At 46.5% G+C, this 14,737-nt stretch overlaps 1 protein-coding gene across 2 annotated transcripts; it reads left to right on the top strand.

Moving 5' to 3' along the window:
* Positions 1-224: 224 nt before the first annotated feature.
* prdm2b (PR domain containing 2, with ZNF domain b) lies at positions 225-12,143 on the top strand. Of its 2 annotated transcripts, none has more exons than XM_035387991.1 (4): positions 225-496; positions 4,265-4,362; positions 4,666-9,146; positions 9,647-12,143. In XM_035387991.1, exons 2-4 carry the CDS (start codon positions 4,338-4,340, stop codon positions 9,671-9,673), a joined length of 4,533 nt encoding a protein of 1,510 aa, XP_035243882.1. In that variant the 5' UTR covers positions 225-496; positions 4,265-4,337; the 3' UTR covers positions 9,674-12,143. The 2 variants fall into 2 exon arrangements, with proteins under 2 accessions (XP_035243882.1, XP_035243883.1); XM_035387992.1 differs by lacking the exon at positions 225-496 and adding an exon at positions 583-1,013.
* Positions 12,144-14,737: the final 2,594 nt, after the last annotated feature.

Below are 14,737 nucleotides of genomic sequence, written 5' to 3'. Positions count from 1 at the left end.
AAGAACGTTTAACTGCATGTCTTGTGTGACATTCCACAATGTGCGTGGACGCTTGTTTAAGCACGCTATTCGAGGCCTTCTGTTTTTCCATGATTGCATATCGATCTGGTTTCATATACCAAGAGTTACGGACGGACACATTCAGTTCAATTTAGTTTAACTCCGACGAAAAACAATTCAGCACTCCCGAAGACAAGACACGCGCCTGCCCCTAGAACAGCCACTGGACTCATTGCTTGCTAAGCTCAGGCATCGGCCTCAGCCACTGAACTGTTCAGTAGGCTCAGCGGAGGCCTTTAATTTTTTACTTGTCATACCAACAAACCTGTCTGTGATTGGCCCTGACTGACATTCTTTTCCTCCTTGGAGCCAATCCCACCTGAGGAGCAGTCACTGGTGTAGTACAATGGGGAAGACAACCCGGAGATAGCAGCTGCTTTATAGGAAGAGCAAGACCACAGTTTGGGCAAGAGAAACTCAAGCCGAGCCAAGAGAGGTATGCGAGACACTATTTATTTTCACCCGGTAGATAACGTATAAGTTTTCTTCTTAAAGAATGTAGGGGAACCTGGAGATTAGGAATCGCATAAACTAACATTATTCTACGCGCACCGATCTGTGAGATCCGGTCGATACAGAGGGCTTAAACCTGTTAGTTAGCTAGCTAGACGACTTGCCAACTGACTGGACAGCGTGGGAAACCTAGTTCGCTGGATAGCCTTATAACAAGTGTGGGTGCCATCTACAGCCAGCAATTTGGTGCTAAAGGGCATTCGTGTAAAGCGGAACGTTATTGAGGTTTATAACGTATACGCGTGAGTGACCTTCCAGACTCCTATCTCGGAACAGTCAACAACTGCTTAACTGGGACGTGGTCTGTTTAGCTCGATGACTAGCTAACGCTAACATTTACGGCGAACTGTCTGGTATCGTTGGACAAACCTCCTGTGCATTCATAGAAACTGCTGACTACTAGCACGGGTAACTTATTGTTAACGTACTCAGCGAACAAGGTAATGTTATCTAACTTCAGTATCTGTCAAAGTATTTTAGTATTGTCCTCGCGTTCTTGCCATGAATTGCTAGACTGACATATTAGTCGTAACTTCAATAATGCACCGAGTTGCATCGGATTTAGATACCCAATTTTAAATGGGAAGCATCTTTGACGTTCTACCATGAATTATCGCTGCAAAAACGGACGTAGCCTATAGCAAATGTTACCTAACTAAATGTCCCAGATGCTAGCTACTAGGCCCAAACGCCTTGCTTGGTATTCACAAGCCATTTTTCTGTACGTGTACACAGTTCCAGTATGTGTAGGTAGTCGTGCTACCGCTTGCTAGTTTTCAGTTAAACACCAGCTATTCAATATTTGACATTGCTACAATAGCAGGGTAGCTTACTTGGCACCTAACTAGCTACCATATTTTTATTTATTTATTTCTTTATTATTATTATTATTATTATTATTATTATTATTATTATTATTATTATTATTTACAGTAAGCCATCTAACATGTGTATAATTTCTTAATTTGACCTAGCTAATTGTAATAACCTAACGAAATGGCAAAATGCCTACATCAGTCCTTCTCCTAGGTTGCAACGTGTGAAAATATCTCCCAACTTAAATGTCAGTCGGATGCATATATTTAGGGGAAAGGTTGTTGGTTGTTGAGCCAAATTGACAATTATGCTTGAAAAGGTAGTTTTAGTTTTATGGATTTGGTCGCGAGCATGTGACCATTTTTGCGGGCAACAGCACCATTCACAACCAGTGTGTTAAACTGACTAGCAGTGGCCTTCTGTGTGTTTCTTGGTTCTGTTTAATCCAGTCCTTTTTGAGATATTTGCTAGTGTGGTATGCACCTCAGTTAATTTTAGAGATCGAAATAGGTTGTGTGTGTTGTGTAAGGGGCAACGCGAATATAACATTATGGAGATTTCAGTTAGTCAAATGTTCACGCACAGGTTTCGGGCCTTAATATTGAACAAGCCTGATTTCGACATCTCCAAATCTCAATTTCTGTAGGACAATGTCCGTCAAAAGCTTCACTTGCGGGCGAAATGGTTACATCAGGACACTCGAAGCATAATTCTATAACTCTTTAATGATACTTGTGTGTATGCTGCCTTATAAAATAATGTGGTTGAAGTATTCTTCAGCATACATTTTTGTCACAAGGGAATAAAAAAAATTATGAAAGTGAAAATGTAGTAGAAAAAAATGTTCTTGCTGCCTGGCCGTTGAAATTAATTCACCAGTCTCTTGTTTTATTTTTTTAATTTATTCAAAATCCTTGGATGATGAGGAAGACAAATTATGAGGTGGTAAATTATAGGTTAAACGTAACATAGGCTTGTGTTCTTTTACAGGGCAGCTATCAGTTAACTGCTCATTGGTAACGTGACTTCAGAAATAATGTTGATGACGTATAATTTTTAATTAACATTCTGTTTATTTTATCACTGTGGGTAGACTGGAAGCCTAAGTCTGTTTAATGTCCATTCTGGCAAATCTCTTTGATGGTGACAGCAAAGTAAATGTGATTTAATTCATATGAACTCTCATCTCTGGTTTTGACACTGAGAAGTCCTAAAGATGTATCATTTTGCTTGCCGCTTGTGCTCCCCATCAAGCTGTGAAAATGGTTCACTGCCTAGCTTAGAGAAGTGGACTGGTGACATGTGGTGTTATGTTTTGTGAATGGCAGCTGGTTTGATTCAGCATGTAAAATAGAGTAGAAGCAATTTGCCATGCTGAGAGTTCTTTTTTGCGTGTAAGAAAGAATGAAATGTGGGGGAATAAAATCAAACTACCACAAGGCTAATGTTTAAGTAAGTTAATCTGAGTTGTAGGCTGCATGCAGTGCATACTGTACCACAGTAAAAGAGACTTAAATCCACAAGCGTACACCCTGTCCCTAGGGAAATACTGAGTAATATCTTTTATCCGTCCTGTGGCATTCACAATGTGGCGTGCCCCCTTTTGGTACTATGTGTTTAAACAGGGGCTGTCTGCTCTGTTCACAGTCCAATGCAACGACCGTTTCAGGACACAAAAGTGAACAGTTGTTTGTTACTGGCAGACATAAAAATAAGTGGCAGGAAGTTGCTGCTGAAGCGTGTTACCTGCGACACACATGGACAGACGGCTGGCGGGATCCTGCCTTAGCCTTTTATGAACCGGGCTTTGTTGAGGGGCTGGCTGTCGGAACCAGTGCCGTGAGACGCTTTTCGTTAACATCTTCATGCAACTGTGTTTTGTTTGTGGGAGATCTGTCAGAATGCATTTGATACAGTGTTTGAAACGTAGGCTCTCTGATGCATTTCTTTTTGCGTTCAAAGCTGGCTGACTGGTTTCCAATATCTGGCCCCAATTATAGACTTGTATACCTTCTCTTGAAAATACCTTTAATGTGAGGTATTTTCAAGAGAACATTATGACATTTCACTGGCTATGTTGGGTAGAATATAGGTATGTGACAGTGTTGTTTTTGATTCTTGATCACAGGTCAGATTCCAGTTTTCACTTGTAGTACATTTTTAGCATCGGCTAAAAATTTAGTGTTGGCGCTAAAAACTTGCCAGTGAACAGGATGCATGGAAAATTGACAATGAAGGTTAAAACAGTCCAGACAATGCGGTGCGGCAGCCTTCACTTGAATGTTCGTAATTGCTGTGCTCACCATAATAAAAGCTTCTCAGCTTAGGACTGCTAAACTAAATGCATGTGTGGATATTTGGACATTTATGTGAATGCTGCCCATTAAGTGGTTGTCATCAGTCATTGTCATAAAATGAGGATAATAAGGAGGCAGACAACTCCAGTGGAAAAGCTCATTACCTCAGAAATTTGGTTGATGAGTGCAGTCAGAATCGTTATGCCTCAGACTTACTGTCTCTCTGTGGTAGTTCTATGATCTGTGTCTCGCATATGGCTCCAATCCCCTGCACACCCCTGGGTCTTTCCCTCTGTTGTATGTCTCTGCTCTCTCTCGTTCTCTGTGGGCGTGTCTCAGTTGTACATTTCACATGTCTTGGTTAAGCGAGGGTCTCTCAAACCCTGGGCTTTTCCCTCCGAGTCTTTCCCCTGGGTCTCTCCCTCCTGCTCACACTCTCACCCTTACTGTAGCTGCTGCATTGGCCCTATGTGTAAGAGCACACCGGTCTTTCCAAATACTTTTAAGCGATTCTGGGGTTTGAACTGAGTTCTGGGTGTGTGGCAGACTGGCGGTAAACCCCTCCTCTCTCCTTACAGCCAGGAGGAAGCAGCTGGAGGCAGCTTGGTGAGGAGAGACCACCTGGTCGGCTCTTGGGCCACGCCTGTTGCAATGGACTCTAGGGATTGTGAAGCTGGTGAGCATTACAGCAGGCCCTGCCATAGTGAATGTTTGGCTCCCTGTTTGCTATGATAAAATTGAACAAAAGTGGATGCTTGTTTGTTAACTAGGTAAAAAGTATAACTTGTCAAAAGCAGTTAGGGCTGTAATGTTCAAGCCATACTGAAATTTTTCAGACCTGCCCATTCTTGAATAATATTAAAGGGGAGTTACCTCTGTTTGTACTATTGATTGCTAATCTGTCTTCATAGTGGAATAAAAGGTGTGCAGTTACCTCTTCTAAAATACAACAATTGTGTATTGGTGTTTTGGAATGCAGGTATGAAAGAGGAGGATGAGCCACCTTGCCCTTCATTGGGGCTCCCAGAGTTGACCCCTCCTGACGAGGCCCTGTCTATGACCACGGCAGAGTCTTCGATTTCTGCAGGGGTAGAGGAGGAGATCCCATGCGAAGCCCAGGAAATGGAAACAGAGCTTAATGAGGAGCTAAGCTCCCAGGGGGATCCTGAGATGGATGATGCCAGGGGCTCTGAGCCAAACCCCATGTCTGGCTCCTCTCTTTCGGTGTCCGAGCCCGATCCAAATTTCGATCCCGAGGACGAAGCCCAGGGCGAATCTCTGTTCCACTGTCCACACTGCGAGCGCCACTTCTCCACCAAGCAAGGCCTGGAGCGCCACACGCACATCCATGTCTCTGCCAACCTGCACACACACACCTTCAAGTGTCGCTACTGCGGAAAACTTTTCGGTTCACAAGCTGGCCGGCGTCGGCATGAGCGACGCCATGAAAGTGGGATGAAGAAAAGGCCGGGCTCCCTTGCTGGCACTGCTTCCTCGCTCAACCCCTCCCTACAGACTGACAACTTGAGTTCCAACCTCACGGCTCCTGCAAGCAGCATCCTTATTGTGAACTCGCTAACTAGTGGCGTGACCCCAGAGCTCTCAGGTGAAGGCAAGAAAGGGGAGGGTGTGGCTGAGGTGGAACAGGCCCTCCTGTTGGATGAAAATGGAGAGTCCAAGGAACTTCACCCGTGCAAGTACTGCAGGAAGGCCTTCAGCTCCCATACCAACATGAGACGGCACCAGCGCAGGATCCACGAGCGCCACCTGCTGCCCAAAGGCATCAGCAGGAAAGGTTCTCTCCTGCAGGAGGTGCAGCCCAGCCCACAGCAGTCTGCCACAACCCCCCAGGGGTCCCGTGGCACCATCCCCCAGCTGGTCTACCGGCCCAGCCACGAGGCGGAAGACGAGGGTGACCGGGAAGAAGAGTACATGGTGGACATCTCCAGCAACATCTCGGAGAACCTCAGCCTGTATATTGATGGGAAGATTCTATCCACAGGCGCGGGCAGCGGGTGCGAAGTGATCGAGGTGGACGCCGGCTCGGCCACGCTGCTGGGCCTGGACACCGTGATCATCAGTCAGGCTTTGAAGGTGGAGACGGCTGCTAGTGTGACGAGAGAGGCTCCCAGCACAACCCCCCGGACTTCGAAAAGGAGGACCTCCACTCCGCCTCTGCTGCCCAAAATCAAAACTGAATCGGAATCCTCCTCCTCCTCCTCCTCCTCAGCATCTTCCTCCTCTTCATTGTCTTCATCATCATCATCATCATCATCATCGTCATCATCATCGTCATCTTTAGCAGGGACTGTTGTCGCTCCAGCTGTGGATGCCTTAGCGTTTCCCAAAGAGAAAACATTGTATCTCTCCCCAAAACTTAAACAGCTCCTGCAGAACCAGGAGGGCCACAGGTTGACCCCCCCTGCTCCCCGACTATCAGTGTCTCCACTTTCTTCTGGATCAGGGAGGTTCAAGAGAAGGACCGCCTCACCCCCAAACTCCTCACCTCAGGAAGACCCTATATGCAAAGGCCACAGCTCTGAGGCAGGTGCCCCCTTTGCCCTCAAGGTGCCGAAGCTGGAAAGCCATGGTCGGTCCCCAGCCTGGAGCAGGGAAGAGGGAGACGCCTCAAGCTCCCCCAGGGCTGAGTGGTTGGGGTCCCTGACTGGTGGTAGCCCTTGTAACCAGCAGCCCCTGGACCTCTCGGGTGCACCTGGTAAAAACGGTGATGGAACTGGCCAGGGGGAGGCGGTGCTGGACCTGAGCATGCACTGCAAAAGCTCTGATGAGACTCAGTTAAAAGTAGGCCCTGCCCCCCAGCCCCTGTCCAAGAAGAGGAAGCCCAACACCAGCATACTGGAGAAGGTGCTAATGAAAGAGTACAGTGGATTGGAGCTGGCAAAGGAGGAGGTGCCTGATGATCAGGGAAACCCTGTTGCTCAGCCTGCAGGGAATGCCACATCTAATCCCTCCCCTGATACGGCTCCCTCACTCCCTGAAGTACTTGGAGATAAATCAACTGTACCCTCCACTTCACCACACCCACCCCCTCCCTCACTGACTCCTGTTCCCTTGAACCCCCCTTCCCCATGCACTGCAAGCCTGGTGTCCACCACGCCACCCCCTCCAGTTCTGCCTACTGTTTCTTCCCCACTCTACCAGCCCTGTCAGTCCCCTGAGCATGCTCCTGTCCCTGTTCCATCACCCAAATCCTCCGAATTAATGCAGGTAGATCAGGAGGAATGTTCAGCTTCTGCAGAGACTGGTTCTGTCACTGTGAGTTCAGAGAGACTGCCTGATGAGGATAGTTCACACTCAGACCCCACTGTAGACTCTAAAGATCAGGAAGATCTCACCCACCCCCTTATCAGCCTAACAAACCCAAAGATTTCCACAGCGGAACCTCGCACAGACTCTGAATCTGTGTGTGTTCCTCCCGTGGATCCTTCTGATCCCCCAGGTGACTTCAGAATGAGTCCACCAGTTGATCTTGGTGGCAAGTGTGTTCCCGAGCCTACAGCGTCTCTACAGTCACCTGTAGGCTGTGTTCTGGCTTCTGAGGCTGATCCTAACTTGGACCTGAACCAGGAGCAGAAGGCCGCGTTGCACACGCAGCCCCAGTCTCCCCATCCTCCTGTTCTGGAGGCGTCTCTTCCAGTGCCCTCCTCCGACACTGACTCCACAGCCTCATCAGAAAGGCTGCCCCCTCCCCTCACCGCCACTGTGATCAAAGAGGAATATGACCACAAGGAAGAGTCGGCCAACTCTGCCAGCGACGCCCCCGAGAAACCCGCGGAGCCAGAGACGTTCTGCAAGAGCTTTGTGTGCAACGTGTGTGAGGAGCCATTCTGCTCAATGAAGGAACTGCGGTGCCACATCGTGGCCCATGCCCAGGACTGGCCCTTCAAATGCGAGTTCTGTGTGCAGCTGTTTGGAAACGGCGATGCCTTGCTCGAGCACCGTTCCACACTGCATGGCGTGGGCAGGATCTACGTGTGCTGCATCTGCAGCAAGGAGTTTGCTTTCCTCTGCAACCTCCAGCAGCACCAGTTGGACCTGCACCCTGGCCAGAGTTACACGCACACAGTGCTGGAAAATGGCAAACTGCGACCCCAGAATTTCACAGACCCAACCAAAGCCAGCACAGAGCCCTTGGTTTCTACAACAGACTCCAAGCCTTCAGCTGATAGCGATGATAAAGGGGCCATTGTAATCCAGAGGGAGGAACACGAGAATGATGAGGAGACAGAGGAGATGGATGACCCAACAGAAGAACTGTACACTACAATTAAGATCATGGCTTCCGAAGGAAGCAAGCGGAAAGCGGCAGATGTTCGCCTCGGACTCAACCAGCACTATCCCAGCTTCAAACCACCACCGTTCCCTTACCACAACCGCACCCCTGCCAGCTCCGTAGAGTCTGCCACCAATTTCACCACCCACAACATTCCACAAACATTCAGCACCGCCATCCGCTGCACCAAGTGTGGCAAGAGTTTTGACAACATGCCTGAGCTCCACAAGCACATTTTGACCTGCGCAAATGCCAGCGACAAGCGCCGCTACACCCCGAAGAAGAACCCCATCCCCCTCCGACAGGCTGTCAAGCCCCTTAACGGGACTTTGTCACCCACAGCAACTTCCAATGCAGCACATGCCACCCTCCGCAGGATGGGCCTGCCCAAGCGCCTCAACTTTGGCCCGGAGCCCACAGGCAAGAAGAATAACCAGGCTGTCCAGAGAGCCCTCTCCCAGAGGATCAGGTCCACTGCCTCCAGCCAGTCTGAGGAGGAGCAGGGGATCCATGTGTGCCCGCACTGCCAGCGGGAGTTCACATACCGTGGCAGCCTCAACAAGCACATGACTGTCAGTTGCCCCAAGAAACCTGCCTCCAAGGGATCGAAGATGCGCGGAGCTGACGACTCGATCGCTCAAGAAGGAAACCGTAATCTTCGCAGTACCAGGAGAAATGCTGATCTCGAGATGCAGAAGGAGGGATCGGACCTGGGGAATAGGACCGTGGGCAAAAGCAAGGCTGGCAGCTCTGGGCCGGCGGAGGGCATGGCCAGTGTGCCCGTCAAACCCCAGCCGACTAGAGGCAGACCCCCCGCTTCGCAGGCGCAGCTGAAGAGTCCAACGTCCTCCTCTTCCTCCTCTGCTGCCACCATTCCTCTGGGCAAGAAAAGCAGGGCGCCCCCTGCTCAGCAGCAGCAACCCCCCCCTGAATCCCCCCCTGCACAGCGCCCTGCTGGGAGGATGCAGCGGGGGACCAAAGAGGTCCCGTCAAAAAAGGATTCTGAGGTGACGTCACCGCTTCTGCAGCCCAAGAAGGAGGAGCGCTTTGCGGTGAAGGCGCGCGACAGGGTGGGCGGGCCTGTCACTCGCAGCCTGCAGCTGGCCAATGCGATGCCTCCAGGCGAGGCTGAGGGTTCCCCCGACCAGGAGTCCAAGGAAACCCAGGTAATGCTCGACACGGGGGCACCCGTGAAGTTCTTTCTGCACAATGCGGCTTCGTGTGACCTGTGTAGTCGGCATGTTTTTCAGATGTCATTATTGAGAAGCTAATGATTGAGAGTAGTATTCCCGGAATCCTGAAAAATCCCGGAAAATAGAATTTAGCTCCGTGAATTATTTTGTTTAGTGGATTTGGCAATGCGCAGCTTTCATAGAAGTGATGCACTTGATTTATGATCAGATCCATCTTCAGAATTCACAGTTTACTCAATGTTAGGGGGCTGGATTGGGGTTGAAAGTGCTGGATTCAATTTCAGGAATAGTGAGGCAAATTGTACTGCTGTATTGAGGATCTGGAAAAATTGTGGTTTAGCACACTATATATTTTTTTATGGGTACTTGAATTTTGTGGAATCTGACATGGCCGTGTGAATCCGGAGGAATGAGAGAATTTCTGTGCTGATGTTTAAGAGGACGCCTGATTTATTCTCACCTTTCTCATCTAGGAGACCTTGGTGAAGCTGGAGAGGTAAAGTCCGACGGACGTGTGGAGAAACCTCTGAAACGCTGGGACTGGCCTATCAGAGCCGCCGCCTCCAAAGATGGCCAGGCTCAGTTGCCCCACTGCAGAGAGGCATATGGAGATACCAGTCAGATCAATCAGATCAGGGCTGTTGATGATTGCAGTTACCACAGTAGATGAGATGGGAGGGGCTTAGGGTGTGGTACCTTTGCGCTGTGCAGAGAGTTGGTCCACGGTCCAAAAATGTAACCTGTGCTGAATTTGTGCATTACAAAAATAGTACCAGAAAATTTTTAATCCCTGACCCCCCGGCCCTTGACAGCGAAACACTGCAAATGTTACCTGTACACAACCCACCTGGAATTTTCTTGTTCTTGTTTTTTAGTTTTTGCATCAAGTCATGGAGGTTTTTCGTAGGATTATTACTTTCTGGTAGCCCCAATGCATGCAACGTGTTCAGTATGACTAGACTGATGTCTGTGTACGAAACCCAACTTTCAACACCCCGTTTACAGTGTTCATATGGCTATAAACTAAAAAATATATGTGTATTTAATTCATATTGTACGCTATAGAAGGACTTGTGTGATGCAGTCATGTCTTGTAAGGAAACTGGTTTTCAGTTTAGTTTATTTTTTAAGGTTTTGTAAAAGCGGTTGGGGGTGAGCTGTTTGCAGTGTGACTGTGGGAATGAGTTTTCCAAGCTGGGAGAGAGGAGAGTTTGCCGGCTCCCCCTTTCCTGCCTGTCACAGCCATCTGCCCCGTTAGCCTTGCTCCTGCCTGTATTGCCGTACAAAAGATTTGTGCTCCATGCGTCGTGAACGCATTCTTTTTTGCGACTATCCTTCTCGATATGAAGGGCAGGGCGAGAATGTAGCTGCTGCCAGTTATATGGCGAAATTGAGTTCATCTAATGGAGGCCTTTAAGGGTCATTGTGAATGAGAAATGTTTGGAGAAGAGCCATAATTTTCCCGCCTTTTTTGCTGTGAAAACAGATTAAACTACAGAAGTTTAAAAGCACTTTAAAAAGCCCTTCAAGCATCAATATATTTCCAAGAAATATTATAGCATTGTGCATTATGAGCCCCAAAACTGGCTGCTGAGATGCAAATTATTATTCTTTTTTTGGCATTGTTGGTTCTGACAAATACATTTTCCCTTGCTAGTGCTAGGTTTTTTAAAGGTACTGTACAATTTGCTTATCAGCAAAAAATGTTGTGTTGATAAGACTGAAACCTTGAAGGCAAAGGGTTGTGGGACAGATGCAGGTGAAATATTGGGAACTTGTGCCTAAGTCCTGTGTTACAACACTTAGTTTTTGATTCAGTAGCCCAAATGTGGATTAATGCCTGGCAAATTTAGATTATCACAACCTGCCTCGTATTACTGCTTAGATTTGACCTCTTCTGTTGAAGAATTGAGGGTAGTCGTTTGTCTTTAGGGGGTGGTGACAATGTCCCCCATTCCTAGGGACAACACATTTTTATTTTTCACTTGAGGATAAGTTAATTATTGGTAATTTCTCACGCAATATGTTAGATTGATGGTGTGCACAGCTGGTTGGTGAGGGCAGCACTGACATTTGAAGACTTGATTCATCTGTTACTTTATTTAATTTGCTAGAAACCATTGTGTTGTATACGTGCTGCATGCTTTGCGTGTTGGATGTGGCGTTAAATTGGCGGGCACTGTGGAATTCTGGGAATCGGAGAGCCCAGCACAGCCCATTGAACTCCAGTCTCTGTTCATCTGAAGAACAGAAGATATTCAGATGAACAGAAAGCAATAAGGACATCAGACAGGGTATCCCAGAGAGAGGATGTTGACACAACAAAGCCGGCCTCAACTGAACATGAGTAATACGCTGAAACGGTAGCATTGGGCGAAAAGCTAATGCGTGCAGTGTAAAGTCGGCTATAACTATTTGAAATGAGGGTTTGGGGGCGTGAGATGCAACCACAGCAGTCTCCCCAAACCTCGGGGGCGGTGCAGTGCGTTCTAACACCGAATGGTAGAATTAAATCTTGTTTTGTTTAAATTATTGTATGTTTGTGGTGATATCCTGTAATCTGATGGATCTACCTCTGTGAAGAGCTTAAAACTGTGTTTCCTTCCTTTATCACTGTTGGGAGGCGTCTCCCTCCCTTCCATGTACTGTATCGCTCCAACACATCTGCATCTGTCTGAGGGGAGATACAGCGTGATGCATGGCGTAAATTGCTGGTAGCCTGTCTGTGGGAGAATTATGTCACTTGATTATATATTTTAAAAAATATATTTAAAATCTTCTTTTCGGGATGGTTAAGTTTTATATGATTTACGTGTATGCATTTCTTGAATACCAATTCTGGGGAAGTTTGTGAAATAAGTGATAATGTTCTGTTAAATGTTTGGGGTTAAGAAAGATAAAATGGAAGGGAATTCCTAGTGTAATTACAGATTGTTCTAATTGAAATATTAAAGCCTTTTTTCAATTTGACTGCTGCATTATTTTACTATGGGTTGGTGTTTGTATCGCTTGTGTTATGTGAGCTAAATTTGGTTTTGCTGCTGTTCTGGACTGTAGGATCTTAGTGTTCATGCTGTATGCTCTCTGTATGGGGCAGCTCAGTGAGGAGTGCCCTGGTCTTTGTTGGTCTTCAGGTAAATTTCCCCTGGTGGTTGATGGTGGAAGGTATCTACACCTGGTAGTGTAATGTAGCCTAATGCTTTGTTGAGTGCTCTAACGACGGTCTATTAAGGCCTATAATTTGCATCTCTTATGTAGAGACAGGCTGTTTGTTATATTCACTTACTCTGGGGATTCAACATGTTCTTCCAGAAGCCCTCTCTCTAACACTTTACACCTGACTGCAGTTGCTGCTGAACACCCTGCGTCTTATACACCTGAACGTCCATCGACACACTCATACAAGGGCTTGTGAGGGAGTGCAAGTAAGGGGGAGAGAGGGGTGCGATGGTCTTCTGACAGTAGAGATCTTCAGTGACCTTTAAAATGTGAATACTAGTGCAAATATCAATGATTAAACTTGTAAACTAGTGACCATTGAACAAAGTTCAGCAAACGGTAACAAATCTGCCCTACTGAGCATCAAACTCCATCATACGAATAACAGCAAAGAACTGCATGCTATGAAAACAGAACAAAATGTACTTGCAACCAGGTGCAAGTGCTAGAGAGGGTCCTGGTGGTGGAGCTGAGGTGCGGTCTCTAGAGGTGAGTTAATACGTGTCATAAGGTGACAGAATGAACATCAAAGCTCTAAAGATCCCATTTATCCATTCTAGACACATTCATAAAGTTAGTAGAGAATGATACATGAAGAACATCACATGAGAAAAAAGAAGACATACATTTTCAGTACACGCACAGGTAAATCAAGGGTTTAAAAAACAGCACAGCCTTTCTATATTCAGGCTTGAAGTTCATGTAATTCTGATTATTTTGTTCTGAAGAACAACTGAGTGTAATGGTCATATTCTCTTCAGACAGGGATTCCTTATATTGACAATGTTTGTAAATCTCGCCGTCATAGCGAAAATGAGGACAACCAAACTGGGGACTTTCTCAAGCAGACCATTCTCACACAACTGCAGTCATAGGAAGGATGTGTTTGGTCTCTGTCCCATTCTCTGGGCTCCAGTTTGAAGCCTATCAGCTTTACTGTGAAACAAAAGTCAACCAATATGGGAAGACCAGGGCTCTGGTGACCAAATTAAAATCTTCAGCACTATATGTCCATCCCAGTTTTTGCCACCTTAATTTCTGGCAGCCCTTCTGCCGCTGTGTTCTATACCTGTTTCTACCTGCCAGTTTCTGGCTTAGGCACCATTCTTTGCATGCAACTGTGCAACATGTTTTAGTACTTACATAATGTTGTATTTTATCTTATTCCAGCAAAATGCAACTGGCTAATTGCTATTTGCTCTGTTACTGTTATTGATAAGTTTCAGTCACACTTTCTGCAATCGAGTCTTCAGTGAATAACTGAATCACTTGCCAAATATAACCTTCCCTTCCCTTTGCAACACCATACAGAGCTGCCCACCAGCACAGACACAGTCCGGGTTCAATACCAGTCCATGTGACCCTCCTGCGCTCTAGAACCATGCCGTAACAGAACAGGCACCCCAGCAGCCCATGTCTAACTCTGATGTTTTGCAGCCTCACTGTGACAGAAGTACTGATTTTAATTACCTGGTAATCTTACATTGTCCCTACACGCCAATGCTGTGTTGTTAAGAACTCGCAACATCTAGGCTATAGGTCAGGGGTCTCAAATTCCAGTCCTGGAGGGCCGCAGTCTCTGCTGGTTTTTATCATTTCCTTTCAGTCAGCAGCAGCTTTAGGCCTTGGGAACAAGGTGTGCAGAGTTAACCAATCGACGAATAAGCACTTGCAGGACATGCAGGAACACATCAAAAACCAGCAGACACAGGGTCGCTACAGGGCCTCCAGGGTTTGAAGTTTTAGATCCCTGCAATAGCTTCTCTGTTAGTCCTGGAGCTGTCACCATGGCAACCTGCACTGATAATGACTTAATTCCCACTGAAACTTTGTGTGAGGGCTTTAATTTGCACATTTACTTGTTTTGTAGGAATTTTGATGGACATAATGTTCTTCTCAAATACAGAGGTATTTCCTTGCATTGGTTTGTCTTCTACCTATATACAGTAGATTCTTCTCACTGGCTGGCATCTTGAGAAAATTCTAGAGACCTCATTCTTAAATTCAGACATAGCTTCTTCGAAGGTTAGCATTTATGATGCTGGAATATTTCCTGTGTATACTAATCTTTGGCTGAACAGGGCTGACAATAATGCAAGTTATGTGGAATTGAATTTAATCCCCTTTGTTAATCTGATGATACATTACATAAATGCCTGTAATGTAATGTAATGATGATACTTTACAAAAAATCTCATTAGACTGGATTGTTACCATATGACTAGTCAACTATAGAATGATAATGCTGGATTAAATATGTTTTTTAAACTGTGGCAGCATGCCAATGTGTCTTAGAAAATCAAGGTCAGTATTTCTATTCTATGCAAGGCCTTATTAGCACACAT

This window comes from Anguilla anguilla, chromosome 13 (assembly GCF_013347855.1).
Source record: "Anguilla anguilla isolate fAngAng1 chromosome 13, fAngAng1.pri, whole genome shotgun sequence".
Classification (NCBI taxonomy): domain Eukaryota; kingdom Metazoa; phylum Chordata; class Actinopteri; order Anguilliformes; family Anguillidae; genus Anguilla; species Anguilla anguilla.
The sequence above is the reverse complement of the archived record's forward strand: the minus strand, read 5'-3'. Positions and strand labels throughout refer to the sequence as shown.

Coding starts and splice junctions, on each gene's coding strand:
- prdm2b (XM_035387991.1), top strand. CDS start 4,338: ATGGACTCTAGGGATTGTGAAGCTG. Junction 4,363..4,665: donor CTCTAGGGATTGTGAAGCTG/GTGAGCATTACA, acceptor TTTGGAATGCAG/GTATGAAAGAGGAGGATGAG. Junction 9,147..9,646: donor AGGAGTCCAAGGAAACCCAG/GTAATGCTCGAC, acceptor TTTCTCATCTAG/GAGACCTTGGTGAAGCTGGA.